The sequence below is a fragment of the Pleurodeles waltl genome, chromosome 12 (genome assembly GCF_031143425.1).
Source record: "Pleurodeles waltl isolate 20211129_DDA chromosome 12, aPleWal1.hap1.20221129, whole genome shotgun sequence".
NCBI lineage: Eukaryota > Metazoa > Chordata > Amphibia > Caudata > Salamandridae > Pleurodeles > Pleurodeles waltl.
Window position 1 is genome coordinate 83,278,521 of NC_090451.1, and position 26,210 is coordinate 83,304,730.

At 42.0% G+C, this 26,210-nt stretch overlaps 2 protein-coding genes across 5 annotated transcripts in view; both read left to right on the forward strand.

Moving 5' to 3' along the window:
- Positions 1–6,290, forward strand: part of LOC138267054 (pneumococcal serine-rich repeat protein-like) — a 63,681-nt gene extending 57,391 nt beyond the window's left edge. Inside the window, exons 4-5 of the mRNA XM_069215902.1 lie at positions 3,030–6,064; positions 6,231–6,290. Of these exons, the coding sequence (XP_069072003.1) occupies positions 3,030–6,064; positions 6,231–6,290 (3,095 nt within the window). The remainder of the gene's footprint in view (positions 1–3,029; positions 6,065–6,230) is intronic.
- The window catches only part of LOC138268224 (pneumococcal serine-rich repeat protein-like), a 179,716-nt gene continuing 159,728 nt past the window's right edge, over positions 6,223–26,210 (forward strand). For 3 of the 4 annotated variants that reach the window (XM_069217676.1, XM_069217677.1, XM_069217678.1), the window contains exons 1-3: positions 6,223–9,482; positions 14,245–16,437; positions 21,199–23,391. In XM_069217676.1, coding sequence (XP_069073777.1) covers positions 6,362–9,482; positions 14,245–16,437; positions 21,199–23,391 — 7,507 coding nt within the window. In that variant the 5' untranslated portion in view covers positions 6,223–6,361. The remainder of the gene's footprint in view (positions 9,483–14,244; positions 16,438–21,198; positions 23,392–26,210) is intronic. The other variant, XM_069217679.1, reaches the window with a different exon arrangement.

The following is a 26,210-nucleotide window of genomic DNA, read 5'->3' on the forward strand; positions in this document are numbered from 1 at the left end:
CATGCCAAGACCTCGCCTCGCTTGTCTTTTTCTATGCAGAGATCTCCCTAACCTGACTGCAAGATCTCTGCACATGTAACCCTATGCTTTAGTGGTGAATGTAGGAGAGACGGGGAGAGTGGCTGGAAAATTGGGAAAACTTACTAGCATATGGGAGGGGCTTAGGGAGGCGTACCAGCTGTTTACAGAGGGTAACGAGGGATTAAGGAGGGACAAACTCCAACCCACAATAAGGAGGGACAAACTCCAACCCACAATAGAGTAAGGATATTGCTATTCGCAAACTACTACAGGCAAAGATATCCCAAAAATGTAATAACTGTACTCCAGCTCAGACCTCAAGTAAGTTGTGTACGTACACCACACATGGCCAACCACTGGAATTGCAATATAAATTAATTTATTTCAGCCTTTTAAAATGTAGATGCACATTAAATGAAAATGAACATTTTACTGTAGGTGAGTTTTTAAAAGTCTTTAAACGAATAAATATACAGTAATGCAATATATCTAAATGTATTAATTCTAATAAACTTATAAGATGATATTGGTCTAAAATGTTTTATTTGACCTAGATATAAAAAAATTATAAAACATCCTTTAACTTTAATATTTAAGAAAAAGGAATTTTTTACTATTTGTATAAGATGTTTGATAAACTTCTTTAAATACCCCTAGACTTTCCCTATTCTTTATCATAGGGAGATCTACGCCCCAGTGGCGGAGATCTATGCTTACTTTACACTCATAAATTATTCACCACTCCAGCCATCAGCGGTGGATTCAGGCAACTCTGTTCTTTAACTTTATACCCGCAAATAGTAAAGAGACAAAGTAATAAATTTGTTTCAGAGTGTGGGAGTAAATGTACATGTGAGTACATCTACACCTGTAAGTTTACCTTTGTGAACAGAGTTCTACACATGTAAATCCCAGTTATGTGGACAGTTAAAAAATCTGGCATAGATCCATCTTTCCCTGGCCTACTTTGGACAACAGTGAAGTAGTGAAAAAAATATGCCCACCTCTTAGTGCTGGCATTACCTGTTTGCTGCTCCAAAATGAGCATCACCTTTTTGAGGAGTTATAGGATGTAAGCCATGTAAATGGGAAACAAACGCCATAATGGTAACATACAGATACTTTAGATTTGTCTTTTCTGGATTTTTAGTGCAAAAACACTTCCAAAAATAGGATGCAGAAAATCAACTACTTCTATAAATGATGGTATGTTTGAAATATGCCGAGCTTCAAACATGTTCTTAATAATGTAACTGATGGCTACATTATTTTGGTATCTCATTGGCTGCTCATTTTTGATTCTACACTTGAAAAACAAGAAGACACATCTGGCATGTCCTCTATTGGCTTCTAATTTAGGGCCAGATGTACCAAAGGGTTTTACCCATTCTATGTCTATGGGAAAAAGCTTTCGTACATATGGCCCTTAGCTCCTTATCCCTTTTGTCACAAAAATTGAGGCGTGCTTGTATGTGAAACTGACCCCAAGAAAATAGCAATGCGTAAATACATTTTCAAACATAAATTTGTAGACTTTTGTTCATTCAAATACCTTTAATTCAAAGAAGCTGACTTGTACCTACAGATTTTATAGAGTAAATATATTTTCATTGAAGCTAGCAGTAAAGAGAGATCTGTTGTGTGCACCCATGACATCATATTTATCTGAACTAATAAGTCGCAATGCTAAATAAACTTTTTCAGCAGTGAGGTTTATAAGCCTCCATGAAGATATAACCTTTTTCCTTCAGTTTGAAATGTTCACTCTTATTAGCTACTTGGATAATCATTTTAATTTTTATATTATGCTTCATTGATAATATATTAGTATTGAACAAAACTTTGCCACGCTTACGTTTTACTCCACCCAATATTTTGTAAGTGTAAGGATTGTTTTGAGTTTAGTTAGTTCATAGGTTTAACTATTAATTTTGTTGAATATAATTATTATATTGGAATGAGTAGCTGGAAATGAATTGTCATCTTTTGCTACTTACATTTTGAATAAAGCTTTTTAAACATAAAAAATTAACCTTTCATAAAAGTAAAACATTATAGGATTTGAACCTTTTTTGTTCTGAAACATAAATTGAAATTCTCTACTCTTTCTTGATTAAAGGCCTTATTTAGATTTTAGTGGGTAACGTATGCCATCACAAATGTGGCAGATGCCTCATCCACCATATTACAAGTGCATTACAGTCTATAGTACTTGTAATGTAGCAGATAGGATACCCGGCACGTTTTGATGATTATCCTGTGCACCAAACTCTAAATTAAGCTCTTCATTTTTTTCGCTGGTAGGTACTGCTTAGAAGGCTTCCACCCTTTGTAAACAGTTGTCCCATGATAGGGATTTGGAGATTCTTTTAGAGTTTTGGATGATCTGCGGTACAGAAAGTAGAGTCTTAGCTCGAGTTAACACTAGTGCTGCAAAAAAAAACCTTTAGAAGTTTTATTTTCCGCTTATGAAGCTGATGGTGTTTAGCCAGTTGAATTTAAATTACACACTGGCTAAAAGAGGTTCTGAGAAATGTACTTAATTTAGTGATGTGCTACCAATGATGAGGTAACTAACGGATGTAATGTTCGCTAGAATGAATGAGGTATGTGGGTGCAGTGTTCAGGTTAGCAGCAAGCTGGTTATTTTCTAGTACATATTTTATGTGAAGGACTTGCTTTGCTATTAAGATAATTTGGGGTGTGAGGTTCTGTTGATAGTGAAGATGCTTCTTTGTCACAAAACTAGTGAATGACTCTAAAGGCAAGTAACTAATTTTGCTGCAAAATCTGGCTTACTTTTGACACGTTTGACATGTTACGCTTTTCAGCAAAACCTATTTTGCTGGATTTTTCTTCTATTACGTTTATGAAATTTGTAACGCTCTGACACATTTACTTAAAGTACACACAGTCTGTCGCTGGGTGATGTTTGCAGTTCAGTGTTAGTAGATATGCCAGTAGTGTTGGCCCCTTTGTAGACACTAATTGAAATGTATTTAATCCAGTGCCTATAACAGAAGAGATTATTAATCCGGTTACTGAAAAGCCGGTCGAACAGCTTCCGGTGAGAAACACAACACAGAGCCCAACCACAACTTCACCGAGCACCACAACAAGCGGATCAACAAGTGCAGAGTCAACTATAACGACTGCAGAATCCACATCAACACCTCTACAGACCACAATCATATCAACAAGTGAAGTGAGCACCACAACAGCTCCTCCTAGCGCAACAGCAGCTCAACAGACAACAACACTGCCTTCATCAAGTGCAGAGACTACAGCAACCAGTGCTGCAACATCAGCTACTCAAACCACGACAACATCATCACTAAGTAGTGCTGAGACGACTACCACATCCACTGCACGAACCACAGGTCCACCGACAACAGCAAAAGGATTAACTAGTGCAGAGACTACTGTAACAACTGCAGGAGCCACAACTGCACCAAGCACCACAACAAGTGGATCAACAACAAGCATAGAGACTACTATAAAGACTGCAGAAGCCACATCAACACCTATGCAGACCACAGCGATATCAAGAACAAGTGCAGTGAGTAGCACAACAGTTCCTCCTGTCACAACAGCAGCTCAACAGACAACAACACTGCCTTCATCAAGTGAAGAGACTACAGCAACCACTGCAGCAACATCAGCTGCTCCAACCACGACAACATCATCACTAACTAATGCAGAGGCTACTACCACATCCACTGCAGGAACCACAGCTCCACCGACAACAACAGCAAAAGGATCAACTAGTGCAGAGACTACTGTAACTACTGCAGGAAGCACAACTGCACAGAGCACCACAACAAGTGGATCAACAACAAGCGCAGAGACTACTATAACAACTGCAGAAGCCACATCAACACCTGTGCATACCACAGCGATTTCAACAGCAAGTGCAGTGAGTACCACAACAGTTCCTCCTATCACACCAGCAGCTCAACAGACAACAACGCTGCTTTCATCAAGTGCAGAGACTACAGCAACCACTGCAGCAACGTCAGCTGCTCCAACCATCACAACATCATCATTAACTAGTGCAGAGGCTACTACCACATCCACTGCAGGAACCACAGCTCCACCGACAACAACAGCAAAAGGATCAACTAGTGGAGAGACTACTGTAACAACTGCAGGAGCCACAACTGCACCAAGCACCACAACAAGTGGATCAACAACAAGCGCAGAGACTACTATAAAGTCTGCAGAACCCACATCAACACCTGTGCAGACCACAGCGATATCAATAAGTGCAGTGACTACCACAACAGTTCCTCCTATCACAACAGCAGCTCAACAGACAACAACACTGCCTTCATCAAGTGCAGAGACTACAGCAACCAGTGCAACAACATCAGCTGCTCCAACCATCACAACATCATCATTAACTAGTGCAGAGGCTACTACCACATCCACTGCAGGAACCACAGCTCCACCGACAACAACAGCAAAAGGATCAACTAGTGCGGAGACCACTGTAACAACTGCAGGAGCCACAACTGCACCTAGCACCACAACAAGTGGACCAACAGCAAGCGCAGAGACTACTATAAAGACTGCAGAAGCCATATCAACACCTGTGCAGACCACAGCGATATCAACAAGTGCAGTGAGTACTACACCAGTTCCTCCTATCACAACAGCAGCTCAACAGACAACAACACTGCCTTCATCAAGTGCAGAGACTACAGCAACCACTGCAGCAACATCAGCTGCTCCAACCACGACAACGTCATCACTAACTAGTGCAGAGGCTACTACCACATCCACTGCACGAACCACAGCTCCACCGACAACAACAGCAAAAGGATCAACTAGTGTAGAGACTACTGTAACTAATGCAGGAAGCACAACTGCACAGAGCACCACAACAAGTGGATCAACAACAAGCGCAGAGACTACTATAACAACTGCAGAAGCCACATCAACACCTGTGCATACCACAGCAATTTCAACAGCAAGTGCAGTGAGTACCACAACAGTTCCTCCTATTACAACAGCAGCTCAACAGACAACAACGCTGCTTTCATCAAGTGCAGAGAGTACAGCAACCACTGCAGCAACATCAGCTGCTCCAACCATCACAACATCATCATTAACTAGTGCAGAGGCTACTACCACATCTACTGCAGGAACCACAGCTCCACCGACAACAACAGCAAAAGGATCAACTAGTGGAGAGACTACTGTAACAACTGCAGGAGCCACAACTGCACCAAGCAACACAACAAGTGGATCAACAACAAGCGCAGAGACTACTATAAAGACTGCCGAAGCTACATCAACACCTGTGCAGACCACAGCGATATCAACAAGTGCAGTGACTACCACAACAGTTCCTCCTATCACAACAGCAGCTCAACAGACAACAACACTGCCTTCATCAAGTGCAGAGACTACAGCAACCAGTGCAGCAACATCAGCTGCTCCAACCACGACAACATCATCACTAACTAATGCAGAGGCTACTACCACATCCACTGCAGGAACCACAGCTCCACCGACAACAACAGCAAAAGGATCAACTAGTGCAGAGTCTACTGTAACAACTGCAGGAGCTACAACTGCACCAAGCACCACAACAAGTGGATCAATAACAAGCGCAGAGACTACTATAAAGACTGCAGAAGCCACATCAACACCTGTGCAGACCACAGCGATATCAATAAGTGCAGTGAGTACCACAACAGTTCCTCCTGTCACAACAGCAGCTCAACAGACAACAACACTGCCTTCATCAAGTGCAGAAACTACAGCAACCACTGCAGCAGCATCAGCTGCTCCAACCACAACAACATCATCACTAACTAATGCAGAGGCTACTACCACATCCACTGCAGGAACCACAGCTCCACCGACAACAACAGCAAAAGGATCAACTAGTGCAGAGACTACTGTAACAACTGCAGGAGCCACAACTGCACCGAGCACCACAACAAGTGGACCAACAGCAAGCGCAGAGACTACTATAAAGACTGCAGAAGCCATATCAACACCTGTGCAGACCACAGCGATATCAACAAGTGCAGTGAGTACTACACCAGTTCCTCCTATCACAACAGCAGCTCAACAGACAACAACACTGCCTTCATCAAGTGCAGAGACTACAGCAACCAGTGCAGCAACATCAGCTGCTCCAACCACGACAACATCATCACTAACTAATGCAGAGGCTACTACCACATCCACTGCAGGAACCACAGCTCCACCGACAACAACAGCAAAAGGATCAACTGGTGCAGAGACTACTGTAACAACTGCAGGAGCCACAACTGCACCAAGCACCACAACAAGTGGATCAACAACAAGCGTAGAGACTACTATAATGACTGCAGAAGCCACATCAACACCTATGCAGACCACAGCGATATCAAGAACAAGTGCAGTGAGTAGCACAACAGTTCCTCCTATCACAACAGCAGCTCAACAGACAACAACACTGCCTTCATCAAGTGCAGAGACTACAGTAACCACTGCAGCAACATCAGCTGCTCCAACCATCACAACATCATCATTAACTAGTGCAGAGGCTACTACCACATCCACTGCAGGAACCACAGCTCCACCGACAACGACAGCAAAAGGATCAACTAGTGCGGAGACCACTGTAACAACTGCAGGAGCCACAACTGCACCTAGCACCACAACAAGTGGACCAACAGCAAGCGCAGAGACTACTATAAAGACTGCAGAAGCCATATCAACACCTGTGCAGACCACAGCGATATCAACAAGTGCAGTGAGTACTACACCAGTTCCTCCTATCACAACAGCAGCTCAACAGACAACAACACTGCCTTCATCAAGTGCAGAGACTACAGCAACCACTGCAGCAACATCAGCTGCTCCAACCACGACAACGTCATCACTAACTAGTGCAGAGGCTACTACCACATCCACTGCAGGAACCACAGCTCCACCGACAACAACAGCAAAAGGATCAACTAGTGTAGAGACTACTGTAACTAATGCAGGAAGCACAACTGCACAGAGCACCACAACAAGTGGATCAACAACAAGCGCAGAGACTACTATAACAACTGCAGAAGCCACATCAACACCTGTGCATACCACAGCGATTTCAACAGCAAGTGCAGTGAGTACCACAACAGTTCCTCCTATTACAACAGCAGCTCAACAGACAACAACGCTGCTTTCATCAAGTGCAGAGAGTACAGCAACCACTGCAGCAATGTCAGCTGCTCCAACCATCACAACATCATCATTAACTAGTGCAGAGGCTACTACCACATCTACTGCAGGAACCACAGCTCCACCGACAACAACAGCAAAAGGATCAACTAGTGGAGAGACTACTGTAACAACTGCAGGAGCCACAACTGCACCAAGCACCACAACAAGTGGATCAACAACAAGCGCAGAGACTATTATAAAGACTGCCGAAGCTACATCAACACCTGTGCAGACCACAGCGATATCAACAAGTGCAGTGACTACCACAACAGTTCCTCCTATCACAACAGCAGCTCAACAGACAACAACACTGCCTTCATCAAGTGCAGAGACTACAGCAACCAGTGCAGCAACATCAGCTGCTCCAACCACGACAACATCATCACTAACTAATGCAGAGGCTACTACCACATCCACTGCAGGAACCACAGCTCCACCGACAACAACAGCAAAAGGATCAACTAGTGCAGAGTCTACTGTAACAACTGCAGGAGCTACAACTGCACCAAGCACCACAACAAGTGGATCAATAACAAGCGCAGAGACTACTATAAAGACTGCAGAAGCCACATCAACACCTGTGCAGACCACAGCGATATCAATAAGTGCAGTGAGTACCACAACAGTTCCTCCTGTCACAACAGCAGCTCAACAGACAACAACACTGCCTTCATCAAGTGCAGAAACTACAGCAACCACTGCAGCAGCATCAGCTGCTCCAACCACAACAACATCATCACTAACTAATGCAGAGGCTACTACCACATCCACTGCAGGAACCACAGCTCCACCGACAACAACAGCAAAAGGATCAACTAGTGCAGAGACTACTGTAACAACTGCAGGAGCCACAACTGCACCGAGCACCACAACAAGTGGACCAACAGCAAGCGCAGAGACTACTATAAAGACTGCAGAAGCCATATCAACACCTGTGCAGACCACAGCGATATCAACAAGTGCAGTGAGTACTACACCAGTTCCTCCTATCACAACAGCAGCTCAACAGACAACAACACTGCCTTCATCAAGTGCAGAGACTACAGCAACCACTGCAGCAACATCAGCTGCTCCAACCACAACAACGTCATCACTAACTAGTGCAGAGGCTACTACCACATCCACTGCAGGAACCACAGCTCCACCAACAACAACAGCAAAAGGATCAACTAGTGCAGAGACTACTGTAACTACTGCAGGAAGCACAACTGCACAGAGCACCACAACAAGTGGACCAACAACAAGCGTAGAGACTACTATAAAGAGTGGAGAAGCCACATCATCACCTGTGCAGACCACAGCGATATCAACAAGTGCATTGAGTACCACACCAGTTCCTCCTATCACAACAGCAGCTCAACAGACAACAACACTGCCTTCATCAAGTGCAGAGACTACAGCAACCACTGCAGCAACATCAGCTGCTCCAACCACGACAACATCATCACTAACTAATGCAGAGGCTACTACCACATCCACTGCAGGAACCACAGCTCCACTGACAACAACAGCAAAAGGATCAACTAGTGCAGAGACTACTGTAACAACTGCAGGAGCCACAACTGCACCAAGCACCACAACAAGTGGATCAACAACAAGCACAGAGACTACTATAATGACTGCAGAAGCCACATCAACACCTGTGCAGACCACAGCGATATCAAGAACAAGTGCAGTGAGTAGCACAACAGTTCCTCCTATCACAACAGGAGCTCAACAGACAACAACACTTCCTTCATCAAGTGCAGAGTCTACAGCAACCACTGCAGCAACATCAGCTGCTTCAACCACGACAACATCACCACTAAATAGTGCAGAGACTACTACTACACCGACAACAACAGCAATAGTTTCAACAACAAGTGCAGAGACTACTGTAACAATTGTAGAAGCCACAACTGCAGGAAGCACCGCAACAATTAGATCAACACCAAGTGCAGAGACTGCTTCAATAAATGCAGAAACCAAAATAACAACACCCACAGAAACCACAACTATATTAATTACAAATCCAGGGAGTACCACAGCAGCTCCTCCTACCACAACAGCAGCTCAACAAACAACAACCACAATGCCATCATCAACTGCAGAGACTAGGATAACCAATTCAGCAACAACATCAGCTGCCACAAGCACCACAACAGCATCAGTAACTAGTGCGCAAACTACCTCATCAATTGCCACAACCACAGCTCGACTGACAACAACACTAGGGTCAACAACAAGTGCAGAGACTACTCTAACAGCTGCAGGTGAGAAAAACTGTTTTATGCCATTCATCGCAGGGATTATAACATTCAGGGCAATTTTCTTTTTGGAAATAATTATGGTACTTGGGATTGAAGTCAGAATGTGTCATATGGGTTTAACAATAATATTTATTCCATCCCTGAAAATAAATTATTGTTTCTTTCTAGTACTTGCATATCACACAGCAGCATCTTGTGACATTTTTCAGTAGTAGAGACTGATAAGATTTTACTGAATTTTAAAAAACATGTGCCTATTTTTATTTTTTATAAAGTTTAATTACAGTTTAGTTCTCGGTTTAGTTAGGCACTGCTGAAGTTTGTAAAGAAGTAAATAATTTGATTTAGGCACAAGTTTAGAAGGTGATATGTCTAAAATTATAAAGTTTGATAAAGGGACAAAGCTAGGATTGAAACAGAGGATAAATAAAGCAATTCACCACATTACCAACAGTTGGTATGTCCGGGCTGTATATATGCTCTACTTTCAGAGGTCTGAGTTTTGTCCCTTGATACAACTAGTGGTTTTCAAACTTTTGACTTCTGTGGACCCCCACATTATTATTACTGGAACCTAGGGACCCCCAATGAATAATTGTTGGAATCTGGGGACCAGCCACACCACACTGAGTCATCACTGAAAGCGAGGGACCCCGGCCTAAACACTTGATTATTTGAAACGCAAAACAAAACACAAAGAATATGGAAACAAGCTTTCATCAAACAGATAAACAAATGATAACATATTTTATTTAATTTGCACACAAATGTATAAAAAATAATTTTAATGGAAAGGTTGGTGCTTTTGTAAATTCAATTTTAGCCATACATCATCCATACTATGGCCCTCATTACAACTTTGGTGGGCGGCAGTGTAACCGCTGTGCACCGCCAATGCGGCCGCAGTCCCGCGGTGGCCATTATGACATCCCCGCCGGCCCAGTGGGGATGTCGGCCGCAACATGGGAGCCGACTCCAAATGGAGCCGGCGTTGTTGTGGCCGTGCGATGGGTGCAGTTGCACCTGTTGCGCTTTTCACTGTCTGCTGTGCAGACAGTGAAAAGCTGTGTGGGGCTGTGCCAGGGGGCCCCTGCACTGCCCATGCCAAAGGCCCGCAACTCCCCTACCGCCATGAAAAGGCTGGTGGGAAGGGGACTTGTAATCCCCTGGGCAGCGCTGCAAGCAGCGCTGACCTGGCGGATTAAAACCGCCAGGACCAACGTGGCGGAAAACCGCTGGTCCCGGCGGTGCGACCGCAGCGCTTCCGCCGCGGTCGTAATCCCCAAGTTTGCACCGCCAGCCTGTTGGCGGTGCAACCTCCAAAACAGCCCTGCCGGTCTTCGACTGCCAGGGTTGTAATGAGGCCCTATATTCTGTTTGATGCACCTGCAATGTTCCCACAAATCAATCTGAGGATACGAATTTAATTTTAAGTCTCCAATTTCAAATTCCTTAACATTTACAATATGTTTTCAAGTTTTCAATTGAACATTTAGCCACATTATTTATAAATATTTATTAATCTGTTAATATTTAATTTACTAAACAGTTGCGGACCCTCTGAAGAGGCTTTGCGCACCCCCAGGGTCCCTGGACCACAGGTTGGGAACCACTGAACTAGTGTAGGAGCTAGGAGACACGATCTATGACTGATTTTTATGATAACCAGTGTCTATATAAATGATTTTCCATTCAGAGTTACTAGGGCCTATTCACAAATGGCATTTCAGAATATGTTTAGCAGTGCTCCAGTAGTACTACTCAAGTACTAATCACAGCCCTACATGCCAAGACCTCGCCTCTCTTGTCTTTTTCTATGCAGAGATCTCCCTAACCTGACTGCAAGATCTCTGCACATGTAACCCTATGCTTTAGTGGTGAATGTAGGAGAGACGGGGAGAGTGGCTGGAAAATTGGGAAAACTTACTAGTATATGAGAGGGGCTTAGGGAGGCGTACCAGCTGTTTACAGAGGGTAACGAGGGATTAAGGAGGGACAAACTCCAACCCACAATAGAGTAAGGATATTGCTATTCGCAAACTACTACAGGCAAAGATACCCCAAAAATGTAATAACTGTACTCCAGCTCAGACCTCAAGTAAGTTGTGTACGTACACCACACATGGCCAACCACTGGAATTGCAATACAAATTAATTTATTTCAGCCTTTTAAAATGTAGATGCACATTAAATGAAAATGAACATTTTACTGTAGGTGAGTTTTTAAAAGTCTTTAAACGAATAAATATACAGTAATGCAATATATCTAAATGTATTAATTCTAATAAACTTATAAGATTATAGTGGTCTAAAATGTTTTATTTGACCTAGATATAATTTTTTTTATAAAACATCCTTTAACTTTAATATTTAAGAAAAAGGACATTTTTACTATTTGTATAAGATGTTTGATAAACTTCTTTAAATACCCCTAGACTTTCCCTATTCTTTATCCTAGGGAGATCTACGCCCCAGTGGCGGAGATCTATGCTAACTTTACACTCATAAATTATTCACCACTCCAGCCATCAGTGGTGGATCCAGGCAACTCTGTTCTTTAACTTTATACCCGCAAATAGTAAAGAGACAAAGTAATACATTTGTTTCAGAGTGTGGGAGTAAATGTACATGTGAGTACATCTACACCTGTAAGTTTACCTTTGTGAACAGAGTCCTACACATGCAAATCCCAGTTATGTGGACAGTTAAAAAATCTGGCATAGATCCATCTTTCCCTGGCCTACTTTGGACAACAGTGAAGTAGTGAAAAAAACATGCCCACCTCTTAGTGCTGGCATTACCTGTTTGCTGCTCCAAAACGAGCATCACCTTTTTGAGGAGTTATAGGATGTAAGCCATGTAAATGGGAAACAAACGCCATAATGGTAACATACAGATACTTTAGATTTGTTTTTTCTGTATTTTTAGTGCGAAAACACTTCCAAAAATAGGATGCAGAAAATCAACTACTTCTATAATTGATGGTATGTTTGAAATATGCAGAGCTTCAAACATATTCTTAATAATGTAACTGATGGCTACATTATTTTGGTATCTCATTGGCTGGTCATTTTTGATTCTAGACTTGAAAAACAAGAAGACACATCTGGCATGTCCTCTATTGGCTTCTAATTAAGCTCCTTATCCCTTTTGTCACAAAAATTGACGCATGCTTGTATGTGAAACTGACCCCAAGAAAATAGCAATGCGTAAATACATTTTCAAACATAAATTTGTAGACTTTTGTTCATTCAAATACCTTTAATTCAAAGAAGCTGACTTGTACCTACAGATTTTATAGAGTAAATATATTTTCATTGAAGCTAGCAGTAAAGAGAGATCTGTTGTGTGCACCCATGACATTATATTTATCTGAACTAATAAGTCACAATGCTAAATAAACGTTTTCAGCAGTGAGGTTTATAAGCCTCCATGAAGATAGAACCTTTTTCCTTCAGTTTGAAATGTTCACTCTTATTAGCTACTTGGATAATCATTTTAATGTTTATATTATGCTTCACTGATAATATATTAGTATTGAACAAAATTTTGCCACGCTTACGTTTTACTCCACCCAATATTTTTCCTTAACTTTTCATAAATAGTTACATTTAAAAATGCTTCTTTTTCCTTGAAAGAGTAAGGATTGTTTTGAGTTTAGTTAGTTCATAGGTTTAACTATTAATTTTGTTGAATATAATTATTATATTGGAATGAGTAGCTGGAAATGAATTGTCATCTTTTGCTCCTTACATTTTGAATAAAGCTTTTTAAACATAAAAAATGAACCTTTCATAAAAGTAAAACATTATAGGATTTGAACCTTTTTTGTTCTGAAACATAAATTGAAATTCTCTACTCTTTCTTGATTAAAGGCCTTATTTAGATTTTAGTGGGTAACGTATGCCATCACAAATGTGGCAGATGCCTCATCCAACATATTACAAGTGCATTACAGTCTATATTACTTGTAATGTAGCAGATAGGATACCCGGCACGTTTTGATGATTATCCTGTGCACCAAACTCTAAATTAGGCCCTTCATTTTTTTCGCTGGTAGGTACTGATTAGAAGGCTTCCACCCTTTGTAAACAGTTGTCCCATGATAGGGATTTGGAGATTCTTTTAGAGTTTTGGATAATCTGCGGTACAGAAAGTAGAGTCTTAGGTCAAGTTAACACTAGTACTGCAAAAAAAAACCTTTAGAAGTTTTATTTTCTGCTTATGAAGCTGATGGTGTTTAGCCAGTTGAATTTAAATTACACGCTGGCTAGAAGAGGTTCTGAGAAATGTACTTAATTTAGTGATGTGCTACCAATGATGAGGTAACTAACGGATGTAATGTTCGCTAGAATGAATGAGGTATGTGGGTGCGGTGTTCAGGTTAGCAGCAAGCTGGTTATTTTCTAGTACATATTTTATGTGAAGGACTTGCTTTGCTATTAAGATAATTTGGGGTGTGAGGTTCTGTTGATAGTGAAGATGCTTCTTTGTCACAAAACTAGTGAATGACTCTAAAGGCAAGTAACTAATTTTGCTGCAAAATCTGGCTTACTTTTGACACGTTTGACATGTTATGCTTTTCAGCAAAACCTATTTTGCTGGATTTTTCTTCTATTGCGTTTATGAAATTTGTAACGGCTCTGACACATTTACTTAAAGTACACACAGTCTGTCGCTGGGTGATGTTTGCAGTTCAGTGTTAGTAGATATGCCAGTAGTGTTGGCCCCTTTGTAGACACTAATTGAAATGTATTTAATCCAGTGCCTATAACAGAAGAGATTATTAATCCGGTTACTGAAAAGCCGGTCGAACAGCTTCCGGTGAGAAACACAACACAGAGCCCAACCACAACTTCACCGAGCACCACAACAAGCGGATCAACAAGTGCAGAGTCAACTATAACGACTGCAGAATCCACATCAACACCTCTACAGACCACAATCATATCAACAAGTGAAGTGAGCACCACAACAGCTCCTCCTACCGCAACAGCAGCTCAACAGACAACAACACTGCCTTCACCAAGTGCAGAGACTACAGGAACCACTGCTGCAACATCAGCTACTCAAACCACGACAACATCATCACTAACTAGTGCAGAGACGACTACCACATCCACTGCACGAACCACAGGTCCACCGACAACAACAGCAAAAGGATCAACTAGTGCAGAGACTACTGTAATAACTGCAGGAGCCACAACTGCACCAAGCACCGCAACAAGTGGATCAACAACAAGCACAGAGACTACTATAAAGACTGCAGAAGCCACATCAACACCTGTGCAGACCACAGCGATATCAACAAGTGCAGTGAGTACCACAACAGTTTCTCCTGTCACAACAGCAGCTCAACAGACAACACTGCTTTCATCAAGTGCAGATACTACAGCAACCACTGCAGCAACATCAGCTGCTCCAACCACGACAACATCATCACTAACTAATGCATGGGCTACTACCACATCCCCTGCAGGAACCACAGCTCCACCGACAACAACAGCAAAAGGATCAACTAGTGCAGAGACTACTGTAACTACTGCAGGAAGCACAACTGCACAGAGCACCACAACAAGTGGATCAACAACAAGCGCAGAGACTACTATAACAACTGCAGAAGCCACATCAACACCTGTGCATACCACAGCGATTTCAACAACAAGTTCAGTGAGTACCACTGCAGTTCCTCCTATCACAACAGCAGCTCAACAGACAACAACACTGCTTTCATCAAGTGCAGAGACTACAGCAACCAGTGCAGCAAAATCAGCTGCTCCAACCATCACAACATCATCATTAACTAGTGCAGAGGCTACTACCACATCCACTGCAGGAACCAAAGCTCCACCGACAACAACAGCAAAAGGATCAACTAGTGCAGAGACTACTGTAACAACTGCAGGAGCCACAACTGCACCAAGCACCACAACAAGTGGATCAACAGCAAGCGCAGAGACTACTATAAAGACTGCAGAAGCCACATCAACACCTGTGCAGACCACAGCGATATCAACAAGTGCAGTGAGTACCACAATAGTTCCTCCCATCACAACAGCAGCTCAACAGACAACAACACTGCCTTCATCAAGTGCAGAGACTACAGCAACCACTGCAGCAACATCAGCTGCTCCAACCACGACAACATCATCACTAACTAATGCAGAGGCTACTACCACATCCACTGCAGGAACCACAGCTCCACCGACAACAACAGCAAAAGGATCAACTAGTGCAGAGACTACTGTAACAACTGCAGGAGCCACAACTGCACCAAGCATCACAACAAGTGGATCAACAACAAGCACAGAGACTACTATAATGACTGCAGAAGCCACATCAACACCTTTGCAGACCACAGCGATATCAAGAACAAGTGCAGTGAGTAGCACAACAGTTCCTCCTATCACAACAGGAGCTCAACAGACAACAACACTGCCTTCATCAAGTGCAGAGTCTACAGCAACCACTGCAGCAACATCAGCTGCTTCAACCACGGCAACATCACCACTAAATAGTGCAGAGACTACTACTACACCGACAACAACAGCAATAGTTTCAACCACAAGTGCAGAGACTACTGTAACAATTGTAGAAGCCACAACCTCAGGAAGCACCTCAACAATTAGATCAACAACAAGTGCAGAGACTGCTTCAATAAATGCAGAAACCAAAACAACAACACCCACCGAAACCACAACTATATTAATTACAAATCCAGGGAGTACCACAGCAGCTCCTCCTACCACAACAGCAGCTCAACAAACAACAACCACAATGCCATCATCAACTGCAGAGACTAGGATAACCAATTCAGCAACAACAACAGCTGCCACAAGCACCACAACAGCATCACTAACTAGTGCGCAAACTACCTCATCAATTGCCACAACCACAGCTCGACTGACAACAACACTATGGTCAACAACAAGTGCAGAGACTACTCTAACAGCTGCAGGTGAGAAAAACTGTTTTATGCCATTCATCGCAGGGATTATAACATTCAGGGCAATTTTCTTTTTGGAAATAATTATGGTACTTGGGATTGAAGTCAGAATGTATCATATGGGTTTAACAATAATATTTATTCCATCCCTGAAAATAAATTAATGTTTCTTTCTAGTACTTGCATATCACACAGCAGCATCTTGTGACATTCTTCAGTAGTAGAGACTGATAAGATTTTACTGAATTTTAAAAAACATGTGCCTATTTTTATTTTTTATAAAGTTTAATTACAGTTTAGTTCTCGGTTTAGTTAGGCACTGCTGAAGTTTGTAAAGAAGTAAATAATGTGATTTAGGCACAAGTTGAGAAGGTGATATGTCTAAAATTATACAGTTTGATAAAGGGACAAAGCTAGGATTGAAACAGAGGATAAATAAAGCAATTCACCACGTTACCAACAGTTGGTATGTCTGGGCTGTACACATGCACTACTTTCAGAGGTCTGAGTTTTGTCCCTTGATACAACTAGTGGTTTTCAAACTTTTGACTTCTGTGGACCCCCACATTATTATTACTGGAACCTAGGGACCCCCAATGAATAATTGTTGGAATCTGGGGACCAGCCACACCACACTGAGTCATCACTGAAAGCGAGGGACCCCGGCCTAAACACTTGATTATTTGAAACGCAAAACAAAACACAAAGAATATGGAAACAAGCTTTCATCAAACACATAAACAAATGATAACATATTTTATTTCATTTGCACACAAATGTATAAAAAATAATTTTAATGGAAAGGTTGGTGCTTTTGTAAATTCAATTTTAGCCATACATCATCCATACTATGGCCCTCATTACAACTTTGGTGGGCGGCAGTGTAACCGCTGTGCACCGCCAACGCGGCCGCAGTCCCGCGGTGGCCATTATGACATCCCCGCCGGCCCAGTGGGGATGTCGGCCGCAACATGGGAGCCGACTCCAAATGGAGCCGGCGTTGTTGTGGCCGTGCGATGGGTGCAGTTGCACCTGTTGCGCTTTTCACTGTCTGCTGTGCAGACAGTGAAAAGCTGTGTGGGGCTGTGCCAGGGGGCCCCTGCACTGCCCATGCCAAAGGCTGCAACTCCCCTACCGCCATGAAAAGGCTGGTGGGAAGGGGACTTGTAATCCCCTGGGCAGCGCTGCAAGCAGCGCTGACCTGGCGGATTAAAACCGCCAGGACCAACGTGGCGGAAAACCGCTGGTCCCGGCGGTGCGACCGCAGCGCTTCCGCCGCGGTCGTAATCCCCAAGTTTGCACCGCCAGCCTGTTGGCGGTGCAACCTCCAAAACAGCCCTGCCGGTCTTCGACTGCCAGGGTTGTAATGAGGCCCTATATTCTGTTTGATGCACCTGCAATGTTCCCACAAATCAATCTGAGGATACGAATTTAATTTTAAGTCTCCAATTTCAAATTCCTTAACATTTACAATATGTTTTCAAGTTTTCAATTGAACATTTAGCCACATTATTTATAAATATTTATTAATCTGTTAATATTTAATTTACTAAACAGTTGCGGACCCTCTGAAGAGGCTTTGCGCACCCCCAGGGTCCCTGGACCACAGGTTGGGAACCACTGAACTAGTGTAGGAGCTAGGAGACACGATCTATGACTGATTTTTATGATAACCAGTGTCTATATAAATGATTTTCCATTCAGAGTTACTGGGGCCTATTCACAAATGGCATTTCAGAATATGTTTAGCAGTGCTCCAGTAGTACTACTCAAGTACTAATCACAGCCCTACATGCCAAGACCTCGCCTCTCTTGTCTTTTTCTATGCAGAGATCTCCCTAACCTGACTGCAAGATCTCTGCACATGTAACCCTATGCTTTAGTGGTGAATGTAGGAGAGACGGGGAGAGTGGCTGGAAAATTGGGAAAACTTACTAGTATATGAGAGGGGCTTAGGGAGGCGTACCAGCTGTTTACAGAGGGTAACGAGGGATTAAGGAGGGACAAACTCCAACCCACAATAGAGTAAGGATATTGCTATTCGCAAACTACTACAGGCAAAGATACCCCAAAAATGTAATAACTGTACTCCAGCTCAGACCTCAAGTAAGTTGTGTACGTACACCACACATGGCCAACCACTGGAATTGCAATACAAATTAATTTCTTTCAGCCTTTTAAAATGTAGATGCACATTAAATGAAAATGAACATTTTACTGTAGGTGAGTTTTTAAAAGTCTTTAAACGAATAAATATACAGTAATGCAATATATCTAAATGTATTAATTCTAATAAACTTATAAGATTATAGTGGTCTAAAATGTTTTATTTGACCTAGATATAAATTTTTTTATAAAACATCCTTTAACTTTAATATTTAAGAAAAAGGACATTTTTACTATTTGTATAAGATGTTTGATAAACTTCTTTAAATACCCCTAGACTTTCCCTATTCTTTATCCTAGGAAGATCTACGCCCCAGTGGCGGAGATCTATGCTAACTTTACACTCATAAATTATTCACCACTCCAGCCATCAGCGGTGGATCCAGGCAACTCTGTTCTTTAACTTTATACCCGCAAATAGTAAAGAGACAAAGTAATACATTTGTTTCAGAGTGTGGGAGTAAATGTACATGTGAGTACATCTACACCTGTAAGTTTACCTTTGTGAACAGAGTCCTACACATGCAAATCCCAGTTATGTGGACAGTTAAAAAATCTGGCATAGATACATCTTTCCCTGGCCTACTTTGGACAACAGTGAAGTAGTGAAAAAAACATGCCCACCTCTTAGTGCTGGCATTACCTGTTTGCTGCTCCAAAACGAGCATCACCTTTTTGAGGAGTTATAGGATGTAAGCCATGTAAATGGGAAACAAACGCCATAATGGTAACATACAGATACTTTAGATTTGTTTTTTCTGTATTTTTAGTGCGAAAACACTTCCAAAAATAGGATGCAGAAAATCAACTACTTCTATAATTGATGGTATGTTTGAAATATGCAGAGCTTCAAACATATTCTTAATAATGTAACTGATGGCTACATTATTTTGGTATCTCATTGGCTGGTCATTTTTGATTCTAGACTTGAAAAACAAGAAGACACATCTGGCATGTCCTCTATTGGCTTCTAATTAAGCTCCTTATCCCTTTTGTCACAAAAATTGACGCATGCTTGTATGTGAAACTGACCCCAAGAAAATAGCAATGCGTAAATACATTTTCAAACATAAATTTGTAGACTTTTGTTCATTCAAATACCTTTAATTCAAAGAAGCTGACTTGTACCTACAGATTTTATAGAGTAAATATATTTTCATTGAAGCTAGCAGTAAAGAGAGATCTGTTGTGTGCACCCATGACATTATATTTATCTGAACTAATAAGTCACAATGCTAAATAAACGTTTTCAGCAGTGAGGTTTATAAGCCTCCATGAAGATAGAACCTTTTTCCTTCAGTTTGAAATGTTCACTCTTATTAGCTACTTGGATAATCATTTTAATGTTTATATTATGCTTCACTGATAATATATTAGTATTGAACAAAATGTTGCCACGCTTACGTTTTACTCCACCCAATATTTTTCCTTAACTTTTCATAAATAGTTACATTTAAAAATGCTTCTTTTTCCTTGAAAGAGTAAGGATTGTTTTGAGTTTAGTTAGTTCATAGGTTTAACTATTAATTTTGTTGAATATAATTATTATATTGGAATGAGTAGCTGGAAATGAATTGTCATCTTTTGCTCCTTACATTTTGAATAAAGCTTTTTAAACATAAAAAATGAACCTTTCATAAAAGTAAAACATTATAGGATTTGAACCTTTTTTGTTCTGAAACATAAATTGAAATTCTCTACTCTTTCTTGATTAAAGGCCTTATTTAGATTTTAGTGGGTAACGTATGCCATCACAAATGTGGCAGATGCCTCATCCAACATATTACAAGTGCATTACAGTCTATATTACTTGTAATGTAGCAGATAGGATACCCGGCACGTTTTGATGATTATCCTGTGCACCAAACTCTAAATTAGGCCCTTCATTTTTTTCGCTGGTAGGTACTGATTAGAAGGCTTCCACCCTTTGTAAACAGTTGTCCCATGATAGGGATTTGGAGATTCTTTTAGAGTTTTGGATAATCTGCGGTACAGAAAGTAGAGTCTTAGGTCAAGTTAACACTAGTACTGCAAAAAAAAACCTTTAGAAGTTTTATTTTCTGCTTATGAAGCTGATGGTGTTTAGCCAGTTGAATTTAAATTACACGCTGGCTAGAAGAGGTTCTGAGAAATGTACTTAATTTAGTGATGTGCTACCAATGATGAGGTAACTAACGGATGTAATGTTCGCTAGAATGAATGAGGTATGTGGGTGCGGTGTTCAGGTTAGCAGGAAGCTGGTTATTTTCTAGTACATATTTTATGTGAAGGACTTGCTTTGCTATTAAGATAATTTGGGGTGTGAGGTTCTGTTGATAGTGAAGATGCTTCTTTGTCACAAAACTAGTGAATGACTCTAAAGGCAAGTAACTAATTTTGCTGCAAAATCTGGCTTACTTTTGACACGTTTGACATGTTATGCTTTTCAGCAAAACCTATTTTGCTGGATTTTTCTTCTATTGCGTTTATGAAATTTGTAACGGCTCTGACACATTTACTTAAAGTACACACAGTCTGTCGCTGGGTGATGTTTGCAGTTCAGTGTTAGTAGATATGCCAGTAGTGTTGGCCCCTTTGTAGACACTAATTGAAATGTATTTAATCCAGTGCCTATAACAGAAGAGATTATTAATCCGGTTACTGAAAAGCCGGTCGAACAGCTTCCGGTGAGAAACACAACACAGAGCCCAACCACAACTTCACCGAGCACCACAACAAGCGGATCAACAAGTGCAGAGTCAACTATAACGACTGCAGAATCCACATCAACACCTCTACAGACCACAATCATATCAACAAGTGAAGTGAGCACCACAACAGCTCCTCCTACCGCAACAGCAGCTCAACAGACAACAACACTGCCTTCACCAAGTGCAGAGACTACAGGAACCACTGCTGCAACATCAGCTACTCAAACCACGACAACATCATCACTAACTAGTGCAGAGACGACTACCACATCCACTGCACGAACCACAGGTCCACCGACAACAACAGCAAAAGGATCAACTAGTGCAGAGACTACTGTAATAACTGCAGGAGCCACAACTGCACCAAGCACCGCAACAAGTGGATCAACAACAAGCACAGAGACTACTATAAAGACTGAAGAAGCCACATCAACACCTGTGCAGACCACAGCGATATCAACAAGTGCAGTGAGTACCACAACAGTTTCTCCTGTCACAACAGCAGCTCAACAGACAACACTGCTTTCATCAAGTGCAGATACTACAGCAACCACTGCAGCAACATCAGCTGCTCCAACCACGACAACATCATCACTAACTAATGCAGGGGCTACTACCACATCCCCTGCAGGAACCACAGCTCCACCGACAACAACAGCAAAAGGATCAACTAGTGCAGAGACTACTGTAACTACTGCAGGAAGCACAACTGCACAGAGCACCACAACAAGTGGATCAACAACAAGCGCAGAGACTACTATAACAACTGCAGAAGCCACATCAACACCTGTGCATACCACAGCGATTTCAACAACAAGTTCAGTGAGTACCACTGCAGTTCCTCCTATCACAACAGCAGCTCAACAGACAACAACACTGCTTTCATCAAGTGCAGAGACTACAGCAACCAGTGCAGCAAAATCAGCTGCTCCAACCATCACAACATCATCATTAACTAGTGCAGAGGCTACTACCACATCCACTGCAGGAACCAAAGCTCCACCGACAACAACAGCAAAAGGATCAACTAGTGCAGAGACTACTGTAACAACTGCAGGAGCCACAACTGCACCAAGCACCACAACAAGTGGATCAACAGCAAGCGCAGAGACTACTATAAAGACTGCAGAAGCCACATCAACACCTGTGCAGACCACAGCGATATCAACAAGTGCAGTGAGTACCACAATAGTTCCTCCCATCACAACAGCAGCTCAACAGACAACAACACTGCCTTCATCAAGTGCAGAGACTACAGCAACCACTGCAGCAACATCAGCTGCTCCAACCACGACAACATCATCACTAACTAATGCAGAGGCTACTACCACATCCACTGCAGGAACCACAGCTCCACCGACAACAACAGCAAAAGGATCAACTAGTGCAGAGACTACTGTAACAACTGCAGGAGCCACAACTGCACCAAGCATCACAACAAGTGGATCAACAACAAGCACAGAGACTACTATAATGACTGCAGAAGCCACATCAACACCTTTGCAGACCACAGCGATATCAAGAACAAGTGCAGTGAGTAGCACAACAGTTCCTCCTATCACAACAGGAGCTCAACAGACAACAACACTGCCTTCATCAAGTGCAGAGTCTACAGCAACCACTGCAGCAACATCAGCTGCTTCAACCACGGCAACATCACCACTAAATAGTGCAGAGACTACTACTACACCGACAACAACAGCAATAGTTTCAACCACAAGTGCAGAGACTACTGTAACAATTGTAGAAGCCACAACTGCAGGAAGCACCTCAACAATTAGATCAACAACAAGTGCAGAGACTGCTTCAATAAATGCAGAAACCAAAACAACAACACCCACCGAAACCACAACTATATTAATTACAAATCCAGGGAGTACCACAGCAGCTCCTCCTACCACAACAGCAGCTCAACAAACAACAACCACAATGCCATCATCAACTGCAGAGACTAGGATAACCAATTCAGCAACAACATCAGCTGCCACAAGCACCACAACAGCATCACTAACTAGTGCGCAAACTACCTCATCAATTGCCACAACCACAGCTCGACTGACAACAACACTATGGTCAACAACAAGTGCAGAGACTACTCTAACAGCTGCAGGTGAGAAAAACTGTTTTATGCCATTCATCGCAGGGATTATAACATTCAGGGCAATTTTCTTTTTGGAAATAATTATGGTACTTGGGATTGAAGTCAGAATGTATCATATGGGTTTAACAATAATATTTATTCCATCCCTGAAAATAAATTAATGTTTCTTTCTAGTACTTGCATATCACACAGCAGCATCTTGTGACATTCTTCAGTAGTAGAGACTGATAAGATTTTACTGAATTTTAAAAAACATGTGCCTATTTTTATTTTTTATAAAGTTTAATTACAGTTTAGTTCTCGGTTTAGTTAGGCACTGCTGAAGTTTGTAAAGAAGTAAATAATGTGATTTAGGCACAAGTTGAGAAGGTGATATGTCTAAAATTATACAGTTTGATAAAGGGACAAAGCTAGGATTGAAACAGAGGATAAATAAAGCAATTCACCACGTTACCAACAGTTGGTATGTCTGGGCTGTACACATGCACTACTTTCAGAGGTCTGAGTTTTGTCCCTTGATACAACTAGTGGTTTTCAAACTTTTGACTTCTGTGGACCCCCACATTATTATTACTGGAACCTAGGGACCCCCAATGAATAATTGTTGGAATCTGGGGACCAGCCACACCACACTGAGTCATCACTGAAAGCGAGGGACCCCGGCCTAAACACTTGATTATTTGAAACGCAAAACAAAACACAAAGAATATGGAAACAAGCTTTCATCAAACACATAAACAAATGATAACATATTTTATTTCATTTGCACACAAATGTATAAAAAATAATTTTAATGGAAAGGTTGGTGCTTTTGTAAATTCAATTTTAGCCATACATCATCCATACTATGGCCCTCATTACAACTTTGGTGGGCGGCAGTGTAACCGCTGTGCACCGCCAATGCGGCCGCAGTCCCGCGGTGGCCATTATGACATCCCCGCCGGCCCAGTGGGGATGTCGGCCGCAACATGGGAGCCGACTCCAAATGGAGCCGGCGGTGTTGTGGCCGTGCGATGGGTGCAGTTGCACCTGTTGCGCTTTTCACTGTCTGCTGTGCAGACAGTGAAAAGCTGTGTGGGGCTGTGCCAGGGGGGCCCTGCACTGCCCATGCCAAAGGCCCGCAACTCCCCTACCGCCATGAAAAGGCTGGTGGGAAGGGGACTTGTAATCCCCTGGGCAGCGCTGCAAGCAGCGCTGACCTGGCGGATTAAAACCGCCAGGACCAACGTGGCGGAAAACCGCTGGTCCCGGCGGTGCGACCGCAGCGCTTCCGCCGCGGTCGTAATCCCCAAGTTTGCACCGCCAGCCTGTTGGCGGTGCAACCTCCAAAACAGCCCTGCCGGTCTTCGACTGCCAGGGTTGTAATGAGGCCCTATATTCTGTTTGATGCACCTGCAATGTTCCCACAAATCAATCTGAGGATACGAATTTAATTTTAAGTCTCCAATTTCAAATTCCTTAACATTTACAATATGTTTTCAAGTTTTCAATTGAACATTTAGCCACATTATTTATAAATATTTATTAATCTGTTAATATTTAATTTACTAAACAGTTGCGGACCCTCTGAAGAGGCTTTGCGCACCCCCAGGGTCCCTGGACCACAGGTTGGGAACCACTGAACTAGTGTAGGAGCTAGGAGACACGATCTATGACTGATTTTTATGATAACCAGTGTCTATATAAATGATTTTCCATTCAGAGTTACTGGGGCCTATTCACAAATGGCATTTCAGAATATGTTTAGCAGTGCTCCAGTAGTACTACTCAAGTACTAATCACAGCCCTACATGCCAAGACCTCGCCTCTCTTGTCTTTTTCTATGCAGAGATCTCCCTAACCTGACTGCAAGATCTCTGCACATGTAACCCTATGCTTTAGTGGTGAATGTAGGAGAGACGGGGAGAGTGGCTGGAAAATTGGGAAAACTTACTAGTATATGAGAGGGGCTTAGGGAGGCGTACCAGCTGTTTACAGAGGGTAACGAGGGATTAAGGAGGGACAAACTCCAACCCACAATAGAGTAAGGATATTGCTATTCGCAAACTACTACAGGCAAAGATACCCCAAAAATGTAATAACTGTACTCCAGCTCAGACCTCAAGTAAGTTGTGTACGTACACCACACATGGCCAACCACTGGAATTGCAATACAAATTAATTTATTTCAGCCTTTTAAAATGTAGATGCACATTAAATGAAAATGAACATTTTACTGTAGGTGAGTTTTTAAACGTCTTTAAACGAATAAATATACAGTAATGCAATATATCTAAATGTATTAATTCTAATAAACTTATAAGATTATAGTGGTCTAAAATGTTTTATTTGACCTAGATATAAATTTTTTTATAAAACATCCTTTAACTTTAATATTTAAGAAAAAGGACATTTTTACTATTTGTATAAGATGTTTGATAAACTTCTTTAAATACCCCTAGACTTTCCCTATTCTTTATCCTAGGGAGATCTACGCCCCAGTGGCGGAGATCTATGCTAACTTTACACTCATAAATTATTCACCACTCCAGCCATCAGCGGTGGATCCAGGCAACTCTGTTCTTTAACTTTATACCCGCAAATAGTAAAGAGATAAAGTAATACATTTGTTTCAGAGTGTGGGAGTAAATGTACATGTGAGTACATCTACACCTGTAAGTTTACCTTTGTGAACAGAGTCCTACACATGCAAATCCCAGTTATGTGGACAGTTAAAAAATCTGGCATAGATCCATCTTTCCTTGGCCTACTTTGGACAACAGTGAAGTAGTGAAAAAAACATGCCCACCTCTTAGTGCTGGCATTACCTGTTTGCTGCTCCAAAACGA